Source organism: Entamoeba dispar, genomic scaffold, assembly GCF_000209125.1.
Source record: "Entamoeba dispar SAW760 scf_1105229459447 genomic scaffold, whole genome shotgun sequence".
In the NCBI taxonomy this organism is placed as follows: domain Eukaryota; phylum Evosea; order Mastigamoebida; family Endamoebidae; genus Entamoeba; species Entamoeba dispar.
The window spans coordinates 5,773-17,486 of NW_001853697.1; the positions used below are offsets into that span (position 1 = coordinate 5,773).

Consider the following 11,714-nt stretch of genomic DNA (forward strand, 5'->3'; position numbering starts at 1 on the left):
TCAAATCTTAGAAAAATCAATACCCTTCTCGTTCTTCAAAATATCATTTCATTCCTGACCCACCAACACTTACTATTCAACGTGTTAAAGCAATGACAACAGGTGGTGTTCCTGTACCTATTGAAATATCAAATACTTTAAATAGCCCTGTTGTTTTTGAAGATTCATTAATACACCAATTTAAAGAAAATGGATTAAGAACAGTTTTTGAAGGAGATTCATTATGGGTTGATTTATATCCTAATCAATTTAATAGTGTTTCGAATGATACAGCCCATAACATTACAGATATAGATAGTGTTGATAATATATGTGATAAAGCATTACAACAACATCAAAATGCAAGTGATTATGATATAATGATATCTCACTTTCTTGGAATTGATCAAGTCGGTCATTGTTATGTTGCTAATCATCCATTAATGAAAAAAAAATTAATAGAAATTAATAACATTCTTAATAGATCATTATATTCACTACCTGAAGATACATTAGCATTAGTTTTTGGTGATCATGGATTAACAGAAGAAGGGAACCATGGAGGATCAACACTAGAAGAAATAGATGCAGGGTTATTTGTTTATGATAATAGGAAAAATCGAAAAGGAGGAAGAAAAGAAGTTGAGAAAATAACACAAGTTGATATTGTTCCAACGATTGCAATTGGGATGGGTATTCCTATACCATATAGTAACATTGGAACACCTATTCGAGATATTATATTAGGAAGAGAAGAAGAGATAGAAGATATTCAAAGATATGTGAATGCATTAAACATTACAACTAATCAAATTATTCGATATTTAAAAGAAAAAGAAGGGATAAGAAGAGAAGAATGGATAAAAGAAATAGAAAAAGAAATAAAAAAAATTCAAGAAGAAGAAATAAAATATTTTGAACAGAAAGAGAAATTAATAGAAGTAATGAATGAACATGAACGAATAAGTCATGAAATACATAAAAAATATGTTAAACATAAATCAACATTTAAATTTAATTATATGTTAGCTGGTATTATTATTACTGTTTTATCTTTGTTTGTATCATTGCTTACATTATTACTTCCAAAAGATTCAAGTGTTCCGTATAAACCATTAATATTTGGGATATTTATTGGAATCTTCTTAGGACTGGTATTAATTACAACTTCTAGTTTTAACTTTTTTGAATGTTTAGTAATAGGAATGATACTTTGTTCTGAAGTTTGTTATATTATTGGATGTTTTGTAACACTTTTCAAGCTTCCATTTACTTTAACAACACTAACAACAATTATCCCCTGTGACTTATTAATGGTTGGTGTTGTTACTCTTATTTATGGATTTGGACAGTGTACTGATTCTTTTATTAAAGAAGAAAACTATACATCATTTTATGTTGGTATGTGCTCTTTTGTCGTATTGACATATTTCAATTGGTTGGAAACAAAACAATTACCAATTATGGAATTAGTGTTTTGTTATTTAGTTTCCAACTATAATTATTTCGTTCATCCATTTGTTGGGTATATTTGTATTTTTGCCCTTTCATTGATGTTTTATTTCTACAAGCATAATACCTTATTATCTGTTGCAATGCTATTATCACTCATATATCATTTAATAGAAAATTTATCTATTCCTTTATTAACTATTTTAATTCCTGACTCTATCTATCTTTTAAGCTTAATAGAAATGGTAATTCTTATACGAAAAAAAGATGTTAATTGTTTGTATTCACTAATACCAATTCTAGGTGTAATATTACCTTTAAATGTGTTAATAACTATTTTATTTTTTATATTTTTAATATGGTATTTCAATAAGCACTCATTCAATTTAGGAGTACTTCTTGTGTTTTTCTTCTTTGGAATTCATTTCTTCTTCTTAAGTGGACATGCATTCCAATTTAGTGATATTCAATTTAATGCTGGATTTATTGGAATACCATTCTATTCATTCTTTGGAAATGGCTTTTTGGTTATTTTGAATACTTTCTTCTTCCCAAGTATCAGTATTATTTTTGGTTTGCTAATAATTTTGAAGTCCCATCTAACTAAAACATCTTTGTACATTCGAAGTTCTTTATGCCTCGCAACTATGTTTATATACCAATTAGTTCCAATAATGTTCTTTACTTATTTTGTGTCTGGACATTTAGAAATATTTAGGTTATTTACACCAAAAGTATGTTTTGATATATCTTTCTGTATAGCAACCGACGTTATGATAGGTATTGGATATTTCCTTCAAAAACATGCTCCAAAACAGCTTGAAGAAGAAAAGTCTTATTTAGATTAGATGTGACTTTGTTTATCTTTTGTAATTTTAGTTTTTGGGTCTTACAAGTTAGGAAGATTTAAAAACTGTCATTATAATTAAAGAACTTAAAAATAATATAAACCTCAACAAGGTAAAATGGTTATTACTCTTACTGATAATTTTTTACTTGTTGACAGAAGACTTATCTCTCCTGGGACTTCTAACGAGGTTTATGAACTTCTTATAACTTTACTTGACAAAGAATGTATTGCTGTAAAAAGAAAACTATTTCATTTAGACCCAATTTACCTTCATGATTTTGGGTATAAACAATATGACGAATTCATGACTCTATGTCTAAATTCTTTTATTCTTGAAAAAGATTTACAAAAAGAAAATGGTACATCTAGTATTTGTAGTATCCAAAATCAAGTGATTTGTAATAACTTAAATAATGCAATTCAATACAGACAATTTATTATTAATTACATTTATCGAACACTTCAAATAGATAAAATAGCTATTCCTCAAGAATTAATTCAATGGATTGAAATTACTGTAAAGAATCATTTTATAGAAACTGAGGGATGTGACGTAAAAATTTATAACTCTTGTTGTGTTTATAAAAGTCTCTATTTTTGTGAAATACTTCATTTTATTAAAACAAATAAAGACATATTATTTTCTCAACTTCAACAGTTGACAGTTAGTTCTGTTCAATTACTTCACAAGTCATTTAAATGGCACAAAGAATCAATCAAATATATTGTAAAAAGTATGGGAATAGCATTATCTGATTTTGACATTTCAGACGCATACTTTGATCACCCAAATAGTATTCATGGATTAATTCATACATATAGAGTTGTATTATTTTCTTTAATTATTGGTTATTACACACAAAAAAGAAGATTTGGTTTATTAGCTTCATGTGGTTCTCTTATTCATGACATGGCAAGAAAAAGAGATGGAATTTGTACTGAACATGGACCATTGGCAGCAAAAACAAAATTCAATTTGTTAAAAAATCATATCATAAAGTATTCTATTTCAGAAACAGAACAAAAATACATCAAGAGCGCTGTCATTAAACATTGTACAGGAGAAAGTAAACCAAATGAAGACGACTATTTTGTAGTTTCCATACTCAAAGATTCAGATGCTCTTGATAGGTGTAGAGTTGGGGATTTAGATCCAAATTATCTTAGATTAAAAGAGTCAAGAGAACTCACTCAATTAAGTGAGTACATCTGTGTTAAAACGCTGGAGTTAGGGAATATTTCATTTACCCAGTTTATAGACATTGTTAATGATTTTATTAATTGAAATTTGTTTCAGTCACAAATTACCTTCAATAGAATACAAAACTTGTTTTTGAGATTTTGAGAAAAGAAGGAGATAGAAGGGAAGAAAAGAAGGGAGGAAAAGAAGAGAATAACTAAAAAAAACAAGAAAAGAAAGGAATGAAGATAGGAATACATAATTTTAATGGGACGAAACAAGAAGTGAAAGAGTTTTTAAAGAAAGAGATGGATATAAGAAGTGAAAAGATTAAAGAGATAGGGATGAATTATATATGTGAAATAGAGAAAAAAGAAGAAAAGAAAATAGAAAGAAAGAAAAAGATAATGAGATATAAAGATATGGAAGTAAGTATTGAAGTGATAGAGAAAAAAGACAAAAGGATAGAAGAAATAGCAAAAGAAATAATAGAGAAATGGTATGATGGAAGAAAAGGAATAATAGATATATCAAGATTAAAAGAGAAAATAAAAGAAATAGGAAGTCAAAGAGAAGTAGATGAAATATTTATAAAAAGGATAATGAAAAGTATTAGTGATAAGAATTCAATGATTAAATATATTTGTCTTTCAGGGAATAAAATAAAAAGTATACAAATAATTAATAATATTAATAAAATATATCCAATAATTAAAGGGATAGATATATCAAATAATGAAATAGAAAAAATAGAAGAAATTAATATAAGAATAGAAGAAATTGATTTAAGAAATAATCCAATTAAAGGAAGAAATAATCAAGAAGAAATACAAAAAATAATACCAAATATAATAATAATTAATGGAAATAAAATAGAAAATAAAATAAAATTTGGAATTCAAAAAAATTATTTAGAAGAAGAAATAACAATGGGATATTTTTCAAAATATTCAACATTTAAAAATATTAAAGAAATATTAAGAGAAATATTTGATAAAGAAACAAATAAAATTAATATTAATTCATATTATAATCAAATTCATTTTATTAGTATTACTTTATCACCAAATTGTCCAATTATTAATCAATTTATTCATAATATAAATAGAAATCATTTAAAAGAAAAAGAAATTATTCAACTTATTGGAAAATTATTAAATTATAATCTTTATTATTCTAAAATTATTCTTCTCAATAATATTGAATATAATATGATGGAAATCGCTTTTGATATTATTGAAATTGGTCAAATTAAAGAAATATCTGTTTTTGGTATTCTTCATTTTAATAATCAACCTATTAATTTCACTAGAACTCTTCTTATTATTAATCATAAAATTTGTAATGATCATATTCATCTTTTTAATAATGCTATTCAACAAATCAGTGTTAATATTACTAAAAATTGTCTTTCTGCTTTAATTAATACCGCTTCTCGTGGAAGGATTCCTCATGACATCGCTCTATCTGTTTTAAGATCTGTTAACTTCGACATGAAAAATGCCCTTCTTCTTATTCGCAAAAATGTCCTTCATCAAAATCATCCTAATCTTAATTGTGATCATCTTTCTTCTCCTTTTCTTAATCTCCCTTCTTTCTCTTCTTATTATTAATTCTTTCATTTCTTTCTTTTTCTTTTTTCTTTTTATTTGTTTTTTATTTTTAAAAATCATATTTTTAATTCAATACACTGAAAATCAATTCTTAATAATTTCAACTGGAGTAGCAAGAACAATACGATCAAGAGCGTCAATAGGATATGTAATACCAATAGTTGAAAATTCAACAGATTTATCTTCAGTTGGGAGTGTACTGGTGTATGCTACAATTTTAAAAGTAGATTCACATCCTGCAGCAATGAACAATGGAATTTTTTGTGCCTCATTGAAGAACTTATGTAAGTTGGTAATTTGTGGTTTTGGAAGATTTGAACTTACTTGGAAATAGCCGATAATCATTTCCTCATCAAATACTTTAATATGAGAAGAGATAGTTTTCATAATTTCTTCTGGATCGATTTGACAATTAGGGTTCTTAATAACGTTAGAAGTTATAAACGTATAAATGAATTTTAAAGAAAACAAACTGTTGAAATTGGAATAACATCCATAACATCAAAAATTTCTCCAAATGAACGGTGCCCACTTAATAACCCAACAACATTGTCTCCTTTCAAACGGTTGCAAATATCAATCAATTTAGTTGCTACGCTTGGAAGAATTCTACAAGTATTAAATGAACTCATACCCTTGTTTATTTAATTTTTAGTTTATTTTTTTATTACTTTCATATTTTTCTTTAATAAAAAATAATAAAATTTAGTTTAATTTATCATAAATTATAGTTTTATTTTTTGTGTTTCAACATCTTTTCCTTTTTGTATTTCTTCAAGTTGTTTGATGCGTTTATTCATTTGGTTAATTCTTTTCTCAATCATTTTTATTCTAAGTCTAGGGTTGGTTATAATCACTGTTGACGATGGGTTGATTAAATCTAAAATATCTTTTTTTCTGTCTTCAGATAATACAGCAAATATTTTTCCAACTCGTCTTAATTGTTGAGAAATCGTTGGGTTTTTTGGTTTAGCTTCATTATACACCTTATCCAAAGTAATTTTTTCCTTTTTAATTTTTTGTTGAGAAGATTGGAGGGTTAATTGTGAAAATGTTAGTGTTGTTGCAAGTTCAGAAGGGACTGTAACATACGACTGTCCATACATTGAAGAGAGAAGGGAGTTGTCTTGTTGTTGATGAAATCCGAATAATGATTTGATATAACACCACATGATAAGTAAAATTTCTTTAGAAAAGTTCTTTGGTTAATTTATTAATAAAATGAATAATAAATAAATAATAAAAACAACTATCAAATAAATTTGAAGGAAAGAGTTTTAATTAAAAGAAATAGCAACAATATCTCTTACCATAAATTTCTTTTTATCAATGAACATATCTTCGTCATACTCTCTTCTAAAATTTCCTGAAATAGATGAATCAAACGACCTATTACATTCATTTACTAAAACAAATGCACCATTAACTGAAAGAAGATTATCAATACTACCAAATACCCATAACGAATATCCATTAGTTTTTCTTGTAAATTTTTTTACATCAGAAACTCCTTTCTTTCTTAATACAAATAAGAAATGGTCATTGTCATCATATAGTCCTTTTGCTGGAATCGTTTCGGTTTCATCTTTTTTTATTTCAGGAATTTGTTTTGCATTATATGAACCAAACACATTTCCTTCACTATCAAATATAACTAATACAATTGATTCTTTTCCACCAACATTTTCATTGAAATTGTTGTTTTTAAATCCATCAACTGATGCTTGATAAATTACTTCTCCAGCTGTCTTTCCTGTTAAAATTTCTATTCGTTGAATATCTTCATCATTCAATGGATTTCTTCTTTCACCAGCAATACCACACCCCATCGCAATTCTAATTTCACTAATTTGTCTTTCAATAGTTTGTTGGTGATTGTTTAATGCTTCTAATAATTCTTGATGATGTTTTTGTGATGTTTCACGTAATGCCCTTGTTTTTTTAATTAACTCTTCAGTACCATTTTGAACCATAGAAAGTGATTTTAATGACTCTCCCATTTCATTCACCTTTTGTCCAAATAATTCAAGTTGTTTTTCTAGTTGTTCAAATTGTTGCATAATACACGAATATTAAATAATTTCTAAGTTCTCTTTGTTTTTTCTTTTTTCTTTCTTTTAAATTGAAAATGGACTTACCCAAAAGAGATACATTTAATATCCAAACCTTTAAAAAATCGATTAATATTTCCGTTCTATTTCTAACTATAAAAGTAAGATAAATAAATAGAAAAATCAATCAATTTTAATGCTTTTTATTATTCTTCTTATTCATTTTCTTTCCTTCTTTCTTATTAAACTCTTTCTTTGGTGGTTGTTGTGGTTTCTTTTCTTCTTTTTTTGGTTGTTGGTGTTGTTGTGGTTTAGTTTCTTTCTTTGGTGGTTGTTGTGGTTTCTTTTCTTCCTTCTTTGGTTGTTGTGGTTTCTTTTCCTCTTTCTTTGGTTCTACTTTCTTTGGTGCTTCAACTGGTTTTTCATCTTCATCCTCTTCATCATCATCACCCTCTTCAGCAAATTCACCATTATCATCATCTTCTTCTTCAGACATACCTTCCATATCAAAATCATCAAAATCTTCTTCTAATTCTGGTGTTAAAATAGCATGAACTTTAGCTTTTCCTTCACAAATTAATTTTACAGTTTCACCAGTAATTGGAATTTCACATGAATGTTGTGGAACAGCTGAAGAAAGAGTTGCAAGAAGAACTTTAACTTCTTTGTCATCTTCATCTTTAGTAATTAAATAAACAGAAGTCTTTTGATCACCTTCAAGAGCAAGGTGTCTAAGAACTAAAGTCATTCCTTGGAGAGGAAATTCTTCTCCTTGAGCAGTAATAATAGTGTTCATCATAGCCATGGTTGTTTATTTGAGTGTTTTGTAAAGGGTTTCCCTTTATATTTCTTTCTTTAATCTCGGTTTTATTCTGAAATAATTTATTTATAATTATTTTTACTATTTATTTTTTTGGTTCCACGTCACTTAGTTCCAAGATCTATAATCATTTTATAACATTTACCTATTCTTTTTATATAAAACACAACATTCTTAAATAACAAAAAACAGTTAATTTTGAGTTTTTATTGAGGAAAAGACACAATCTCAAAAAATAACACTAATATGTCTCATGAAATAAAACCACATTTTGGTTTTGAATTGTTTGATAATTATACTGATATTCAAAGACAGTTGGAAAAAAATACACCTGCAGATGTCATTAAAACGATGGAAGATAAAGAAAATAATCAAGTTATTAGTTATATTCCATGGTGGACAATTGTAGAAATGGCAAATAATATATTTGGTGATGATGGTTGGTCAAACTATATTACTTCATTCTCTATAGATTCAATAGAATATGAAAATGGTCAGTTTGAAGTTACTTCTTCTGCTCAAGTAAAAATAGAACTGAAAGATGGGACTTCACATGAAGATATTGGTGTTGCAACGTCATATGATAAGGACCGTGGAGTTGCTTGTCAGATGTCTAAGAAAATGGCCATTGGAGATGGAATTAAACGAGCGTTTAGATTGTTTGGAAATAATTTAGGAAATAACCTTGAAAGAAAAAGAAATATTTCAAACAAAGAAAACACCAAAAATATTTCAAACAAAGAAAATGCTAAAAGTATTTCCTTATTATCAAAGAAAGAAAATGAGACAAAACCTAAGCGTACACAACCTACGCCAATAGTAATAATTAGACGTAAGAAATAACTTGAATAGTTTTATTTATAGGGTCTCTTAAATAAAAATAATTAAAATGTTTTGTATAACATTTTTATCTAAAGAATTGAAGAATGAGCTGTCTTAATCAATCCTTTTCTACTCGCCACGTCATGTTGTACTTCAACCCAAATTGAAAGAACTAAAATATAACAATTATGACAACTTTTACTGGAGAAGAAGTAACTAATCTTATTCGGTATTGTGATAATATACATTCACTCGCATTAGTTTCTAAGAGATATAAAGAAAGGATTGAATCACCTAAAGAGGAGAGTTATTATAACAAAGAAGTTTTTGAGGATGAAAGTCTTGAAATTCCACCAACAACAAAAGTGGTTAGAATAAAATTTGGAAGTGGATGGTATATAAGAACATTTACTACATTAGCTATTGGAATTAAAGATCTAAAATTAGAAAAACTTATTATTGAATTACACACTCATTTATTAGTATTTTTTGATAAATTACTTCAGTTTATTCCTGAGAATACTTCTATAATATTGGAAGTTCATGGATTGGATGAACTAATAGTAGAAAAATATGTAACTAATCCTCAAATAAAAATAGGTGGATTTAATTCTAAGACTAATGAATCTCTTATCCAAAAAAAGGTTTTTGTTTTACCAGAACGAATTACAACACCCTCTGGTGTTACACGAACATACTTATCATTTGAAGCATCTGTATTTGATTTTTATTCAGCACAATTATGGAAGTTGTATTTCCCAATGAATCTTAAATTAAAAGCAAGTGGAGAGCATGATAAAATATTAAAGATGAAATCATTCATTTTTAATTCTATTCTTATAACTGGTAAATTAAAAACAATTGATTTACATGCAAAAAATATTTCTATTATTCGTTCATATGTCCCAGTTGATAATTGTGAAGAACTTGAAGTTGAACAACCATTTGGATTTCCTGAGTATGTTGCTAAAAACAAATTAAAGAAATTATATATTCAGTATTCAAAAAATATAACAACAATTGATTTAAAGGCAGCAGAGTCAATGAACATCGTTGATATAGTTTGTTGTGATAGTCTTAAAGAAATTAAAGCACAAAATGTTTTTCTTATGAAAGTTATTGACTCTCCATTGCAAAATATTCATTTAAAAACTATTCATCAATTAACATTATTTGGAGTAAATAATGTTTCTGTTGAAGGGTCTATTGATGATATTCAAAGTAATGGTAGATGTTTTGTTAATGGAACACTTTCTCAGTCAATAAAGTTAATACAACCTATAGATCGAAAATCAGTAATGATTAAATTCCTTCTCATTTACTTTGTTGTTTTATTAATAATTCTTGGAGGTATCAAATTAATATTAGAAGCTCATTGAATGCTTTTTTTTAAATATTTTGTTTTTGGATAACAATTTAATTCCTACTCTTTACGATAAAATTTTTTCTCATTTAGAATATACAAATTGACACTTAAATCCTTTATCTATTACAAGCATTCCAGCTCTATTATTTGTTCCATATCCAGGACAACTAAAAATAGTAATACATTTATTATTCATTGATAATTGAAATCCATCTGCAACTTGATGTCCTCGACATAAATATTTTAATTGGTTTTGTTGAAGAAATGTATCAAGTGCTCTTTGTCCAAAAAAATATGAACACTGACGATTTGTATTTGGGATAAACCCATTATAATCAACATTTATTTTATTATCAGTATTTTTTGTTTGAGGAATAAAAGGGTCAGACCATAAGATATCAAACAACAATCCTCGTTCTGGTATTTCTATTGGACGATGTATTTTTTTTAATTGATCAATACTTTTAAGATCAGGAGAAATACCTGCATGAAGACATAGCATTGAGTGATCTACTAAACAAGCAATAGGAAGGTAATTAAAACTATTAAAAAAATGTAATGAAATAATTTCAGAATATCGATGAACACCTATTATTTTATCAATATAATATTAATACAATAAATTGACAAAAACAAACATTGTTGATGAAATGATGCTATTCCCATTCTACTAGAAACTGAAAATGATTCATGGTTCCCTCTTAAAAGAAAAAATTGATTAGGAAATTGTATTTTAAATAAGTATAATAAACACATAACTTCTATACCAAATTTCCCTCTATCAATATAATCTCCAAGAAATAGATATGGGGCATTTGGGATTAATGTTTTCTTTAATAATTCAATCATTTCATTAAAACATCCATGAACATCTCCTACAATATTGACCGGAGGTGACAATTCTAATAGTGTTGGTTCTTTTTCAAGTATAGGAATTACTGTCGATATAATGTCTGTTATTTCTCCTGTACATAAGTAATTTTCATTTGTTTGAGGATTAAATTTTAACAACTTCTCTTGAAGAGAATGAAAGTATTTCATTGGTAGTACTCGGTTTTGTTCTTCCATCAATAAATTTAAAGAATTAACTGTTCACATCTTTTTTTGTTTATTGTTATATGTTATATAAATCAAAAAAAATGTATTGATTTTTTGCTTAATTTATTCAGTAAGAAAAAAATAAAAACAAAAATGGAATTCTAATTTGGCATTTATAATGAAAAAACTACTATAAGAAGTGTAGAGACATCTACTGTAATTTATATTGAATAAATAACTCTGAAACAATTGTTGAACCCTGGTTGATAATCTCTAAAAAAGAAGAGAAAAATAAATAATCTTAATTCAAATTCTTTTAAAAATAGTTACATAGATGAATAAATGATCTTTTTCTTAATATTATAACCAGAATAACTAATTTACTTTGTTTTTTATAACTATTCTGCTAAATTAGGCAAACAAAAACCTGATTGTCTGTTATGTTATAAAAAGATAGAAGAACTAATAGATTTGCATATAACTTTGATGTCTGTTGAACAAGCAAATTATTGGTACCCCTCTCAACAAGGAGAACAAAACGAA

General features: G+C 26.7%; 11 protein-coding genes across 11 annotated transcripts in view, besides 17 other annotated features; 6 read left to right on the forward strand and 5 right to left on the reverse strand.

The window, feature by feature from the left end:
• Nucleotides 1-92: 92 nt before the first annotated feature.
• On the forward strand, nt 93-2,279 carry EDI_125100 (uncharacterized protein; the record flags this gene model as incomplete). Its single annotated transcript, XM_001735821.1, has 1 exon — nt 93-2,279. One exon carries the CDS (start codon nt 93-95, stop codon nt 2,277-2,279), a length of 2,187 nt encoding a protein of 728 aa, XP_001735873.1.
• Nucleotides 806-890: a microsatellite.
• Nucleotides 1,758-1,791: a sequence feature (AT_rich).
• Nucleotides 2,280-2,396: 117 nt separating the features above from the next.
• Nucleotides 2,397-3,566, forward strand: EDI_125110 (uncharacterized protein; the record flags this gene model as incomplete). The annotated part of the gene is made up of 1 exon (XM_001735822.1): nt 2,397-3,566. The coding sequence occupies one exon, from the start codon at nt 2,397-2,399 to the stop codon at nt 3,564-3,566; it is 1,170 nt and encodes a 389-aa protein (XP_001735874.1).
• Nucleotides 3,567-3,624: 58 nt separating this feature from the next.
• Nucleotides 3,625-3,716: a microsatellite.
• On the forward strand, nt 3,704-5,074 carry EDI_125120 (uncharacterized protein; the record flags this gene model as incomplete). Its single annotated transcript, XM_001735823.1, has 1 exon — nt 3,704-5,074. One exon carries the CDS (start codon nt 3,704-3,706, stop codon nt 5,072-5,074), a length of 1,371 nt encoding a protein of 456 aa, XP_001735875.1.
• Nucleotides 3,828-3,863: a microsatellite.
• Nucleotides 3,911-4,037: a microsatellite.
• Nucleotides 4,122-4,301: a microsatellite.
• Nucleotides 4,196-4,352: a microsatellite.
• Nucleotides 4,417-4,511: a sequence feature (AT_rich).
• Nucleotides 4,537-4,648: a sequence feature (AT_rich).
• Nucleotides 5,028-5,125: a microsatellite.
• Nucleotides 5,126-5,158: 33 nt separating this feature from the next.
• EDI_125130 (uncharacterized protein) lies at nt 5,159-5,706 on the reverse strand (the record flags this gene model as incomplete). Its single annotated transcript, XM_001735824.1, has 2 exons — nt 5,159-5,494; nt 5,548-5,706. The coding sequence occupies 2 exons, from the start codon at nt 5,704-5,706 to the stop codon at nt 5,159-5,161; spliced, it is 495 nt and encodes a 164-aa protein (XP_001735876.1).
• A 7-nt stretch (nt 5,707-5,713) lies between these two features.
• Nucleotides 5,714-5,816: a sequence feature (AT_rich).
• EDI_125140 (uncharacterized protein) lies at nt 5,800-6,246 on the reverse strand (the record flags this gene model as incomplete). Its single annotated transcript, XM_001735825.1, has 1 exon — nt 5,800-6,246. The coding sequence occupies one exon, from the start codon at nt 6,244-6,246 to the stop codon at nt 5,800-5,802; it is 447 nt and encodes a 148-aa protein (XP_001735877.1).
• A 33-nt stretch (nt 6,247-6,279) lies between these two features.
• Nucleotides 6,280-6,320: a sequence feature (AT_rich).
• Nucleotides 6,321-6,351: 31 nt separating this feature from the next.
• EDI_125150 (uncharacterized protein) lies at nt 6,352-7,134 on the reverse strand (the record flags this gene model as incomplete). The annotated part of the gene is made up of 1 exon (XM_001735826.1): nt 6,352-7,134. The coding sequence occupies one exon, from the start codon at nt 7,132-7,134 to the stop codon at nt 6,352-6,354; it is 783 nt and encodes a 260-aa protein (XP_001735878.1).
• Nucleotides 7,135-7,318: 184 nt separating this feature from the next.
• On the reverse strand, nt 7,319-7,930 carry EDI_125160 (uncharacterized protein; the record flags this gene model as incomplete). The annotated part of the gene is made up of 1 exon (XM_001735827.1): nt 7,319-7,930. The coding sequence occupies one exon, from the start codon at nt 7,928-7,930 to the stop codon at nt 7,319-7,321; it is 612 nt and encodes a 203-aa protein (XP_001735879.1).
• Nucleotides 7,349-7,529: a microsatellite.
• Nucleotides 7,548-7,616: a microsatellite.
• A 70-nt stretch (nt 7,931-8,000) lies between the features above and the next one.
• Nucleotides 8,001-8,040: a sequence feature (AT_rich).
• Nucleotides 8,041-8,191: 151 nt separating this feature from the next.
• Nucleotides 8,192-8,788, forward strand: EDI_125170 (DNA repair and recombination protein rad52, putative; the record flags this gene model as incomplete). The annotated part of the gene is made up of 1 exon (XM_001735828.1): nt 8,192-8,788. The coding sequence occupies one exon, from the start codon at nt 8,192-8,194 to the stop codon at nt 8,786-8,788; it is 597 nt and encodes a 198-aa protein (XP_001735880.1).
• Nucleotides 8,789-8,815: 27 nt separating this feature from the next.
• Nucleotides 8,816-8,836: a sequence feature (AT_rich).
• A 119-nt stretch (nt 8,837-8,955) lies between these two features.
• EDI_125180 (uncharacterized protein) lies at nt 8,956-10,146 on the forward strand (the record flags this gene model as incomplete). The annotated part of the gene is made up of 1 exon (XM_001735829.1): nt 8,956-10,146. One exon carries the CDS (start codon nt 8,956-8,958, stop codon nt 10,144-10,146), a length of 1,191 nt encoding a protein of 396 aa, XP_001735881.1.
• Nucleotides 10,147-10,215: 69 nt separating this feature from the next.
• EDI_125190 (serine/threonine protein phosphatase PP1 isozyme, putative) lies at nt 10,216-11,201 on the reverse strand (the record flags this gene model as incomplete). Its single annotated transcript, XM_001735830.1, has 2 exons — nt 10,216-10,721; nt 10,772-11,201. 2 exons carry the CDS (start codon nt 11,199-11,201, stop codon nt 10,216-10,218), a joined length of 936 nt encoding a protein of 311 aa, XP_001735882.1.
• Nucleotides 10,723-10,758: a sequence feature (AT_rich).
• Nucleotides 11,202-11,657: 456 nt separating the features above from the next.
• EDI_125200 (3-ketoacyl-CoA synthase, putative) overlaps nt 11,658-11,714 on the forward strand; it is a gene marked incomplete at both ends in the record, with an annotated part of 1,485 nt that continues 1,428 nt past the window's right edge. The window contains one exon of the mRNA XM_001733261.1: nt 11,658-11,714. This exon is cut by the window's right edge and continues 1,428 nt beyond it. Coding sequence (XP_001733313.1) covers nt 11,658-11,714 — 57 coding nt within the window.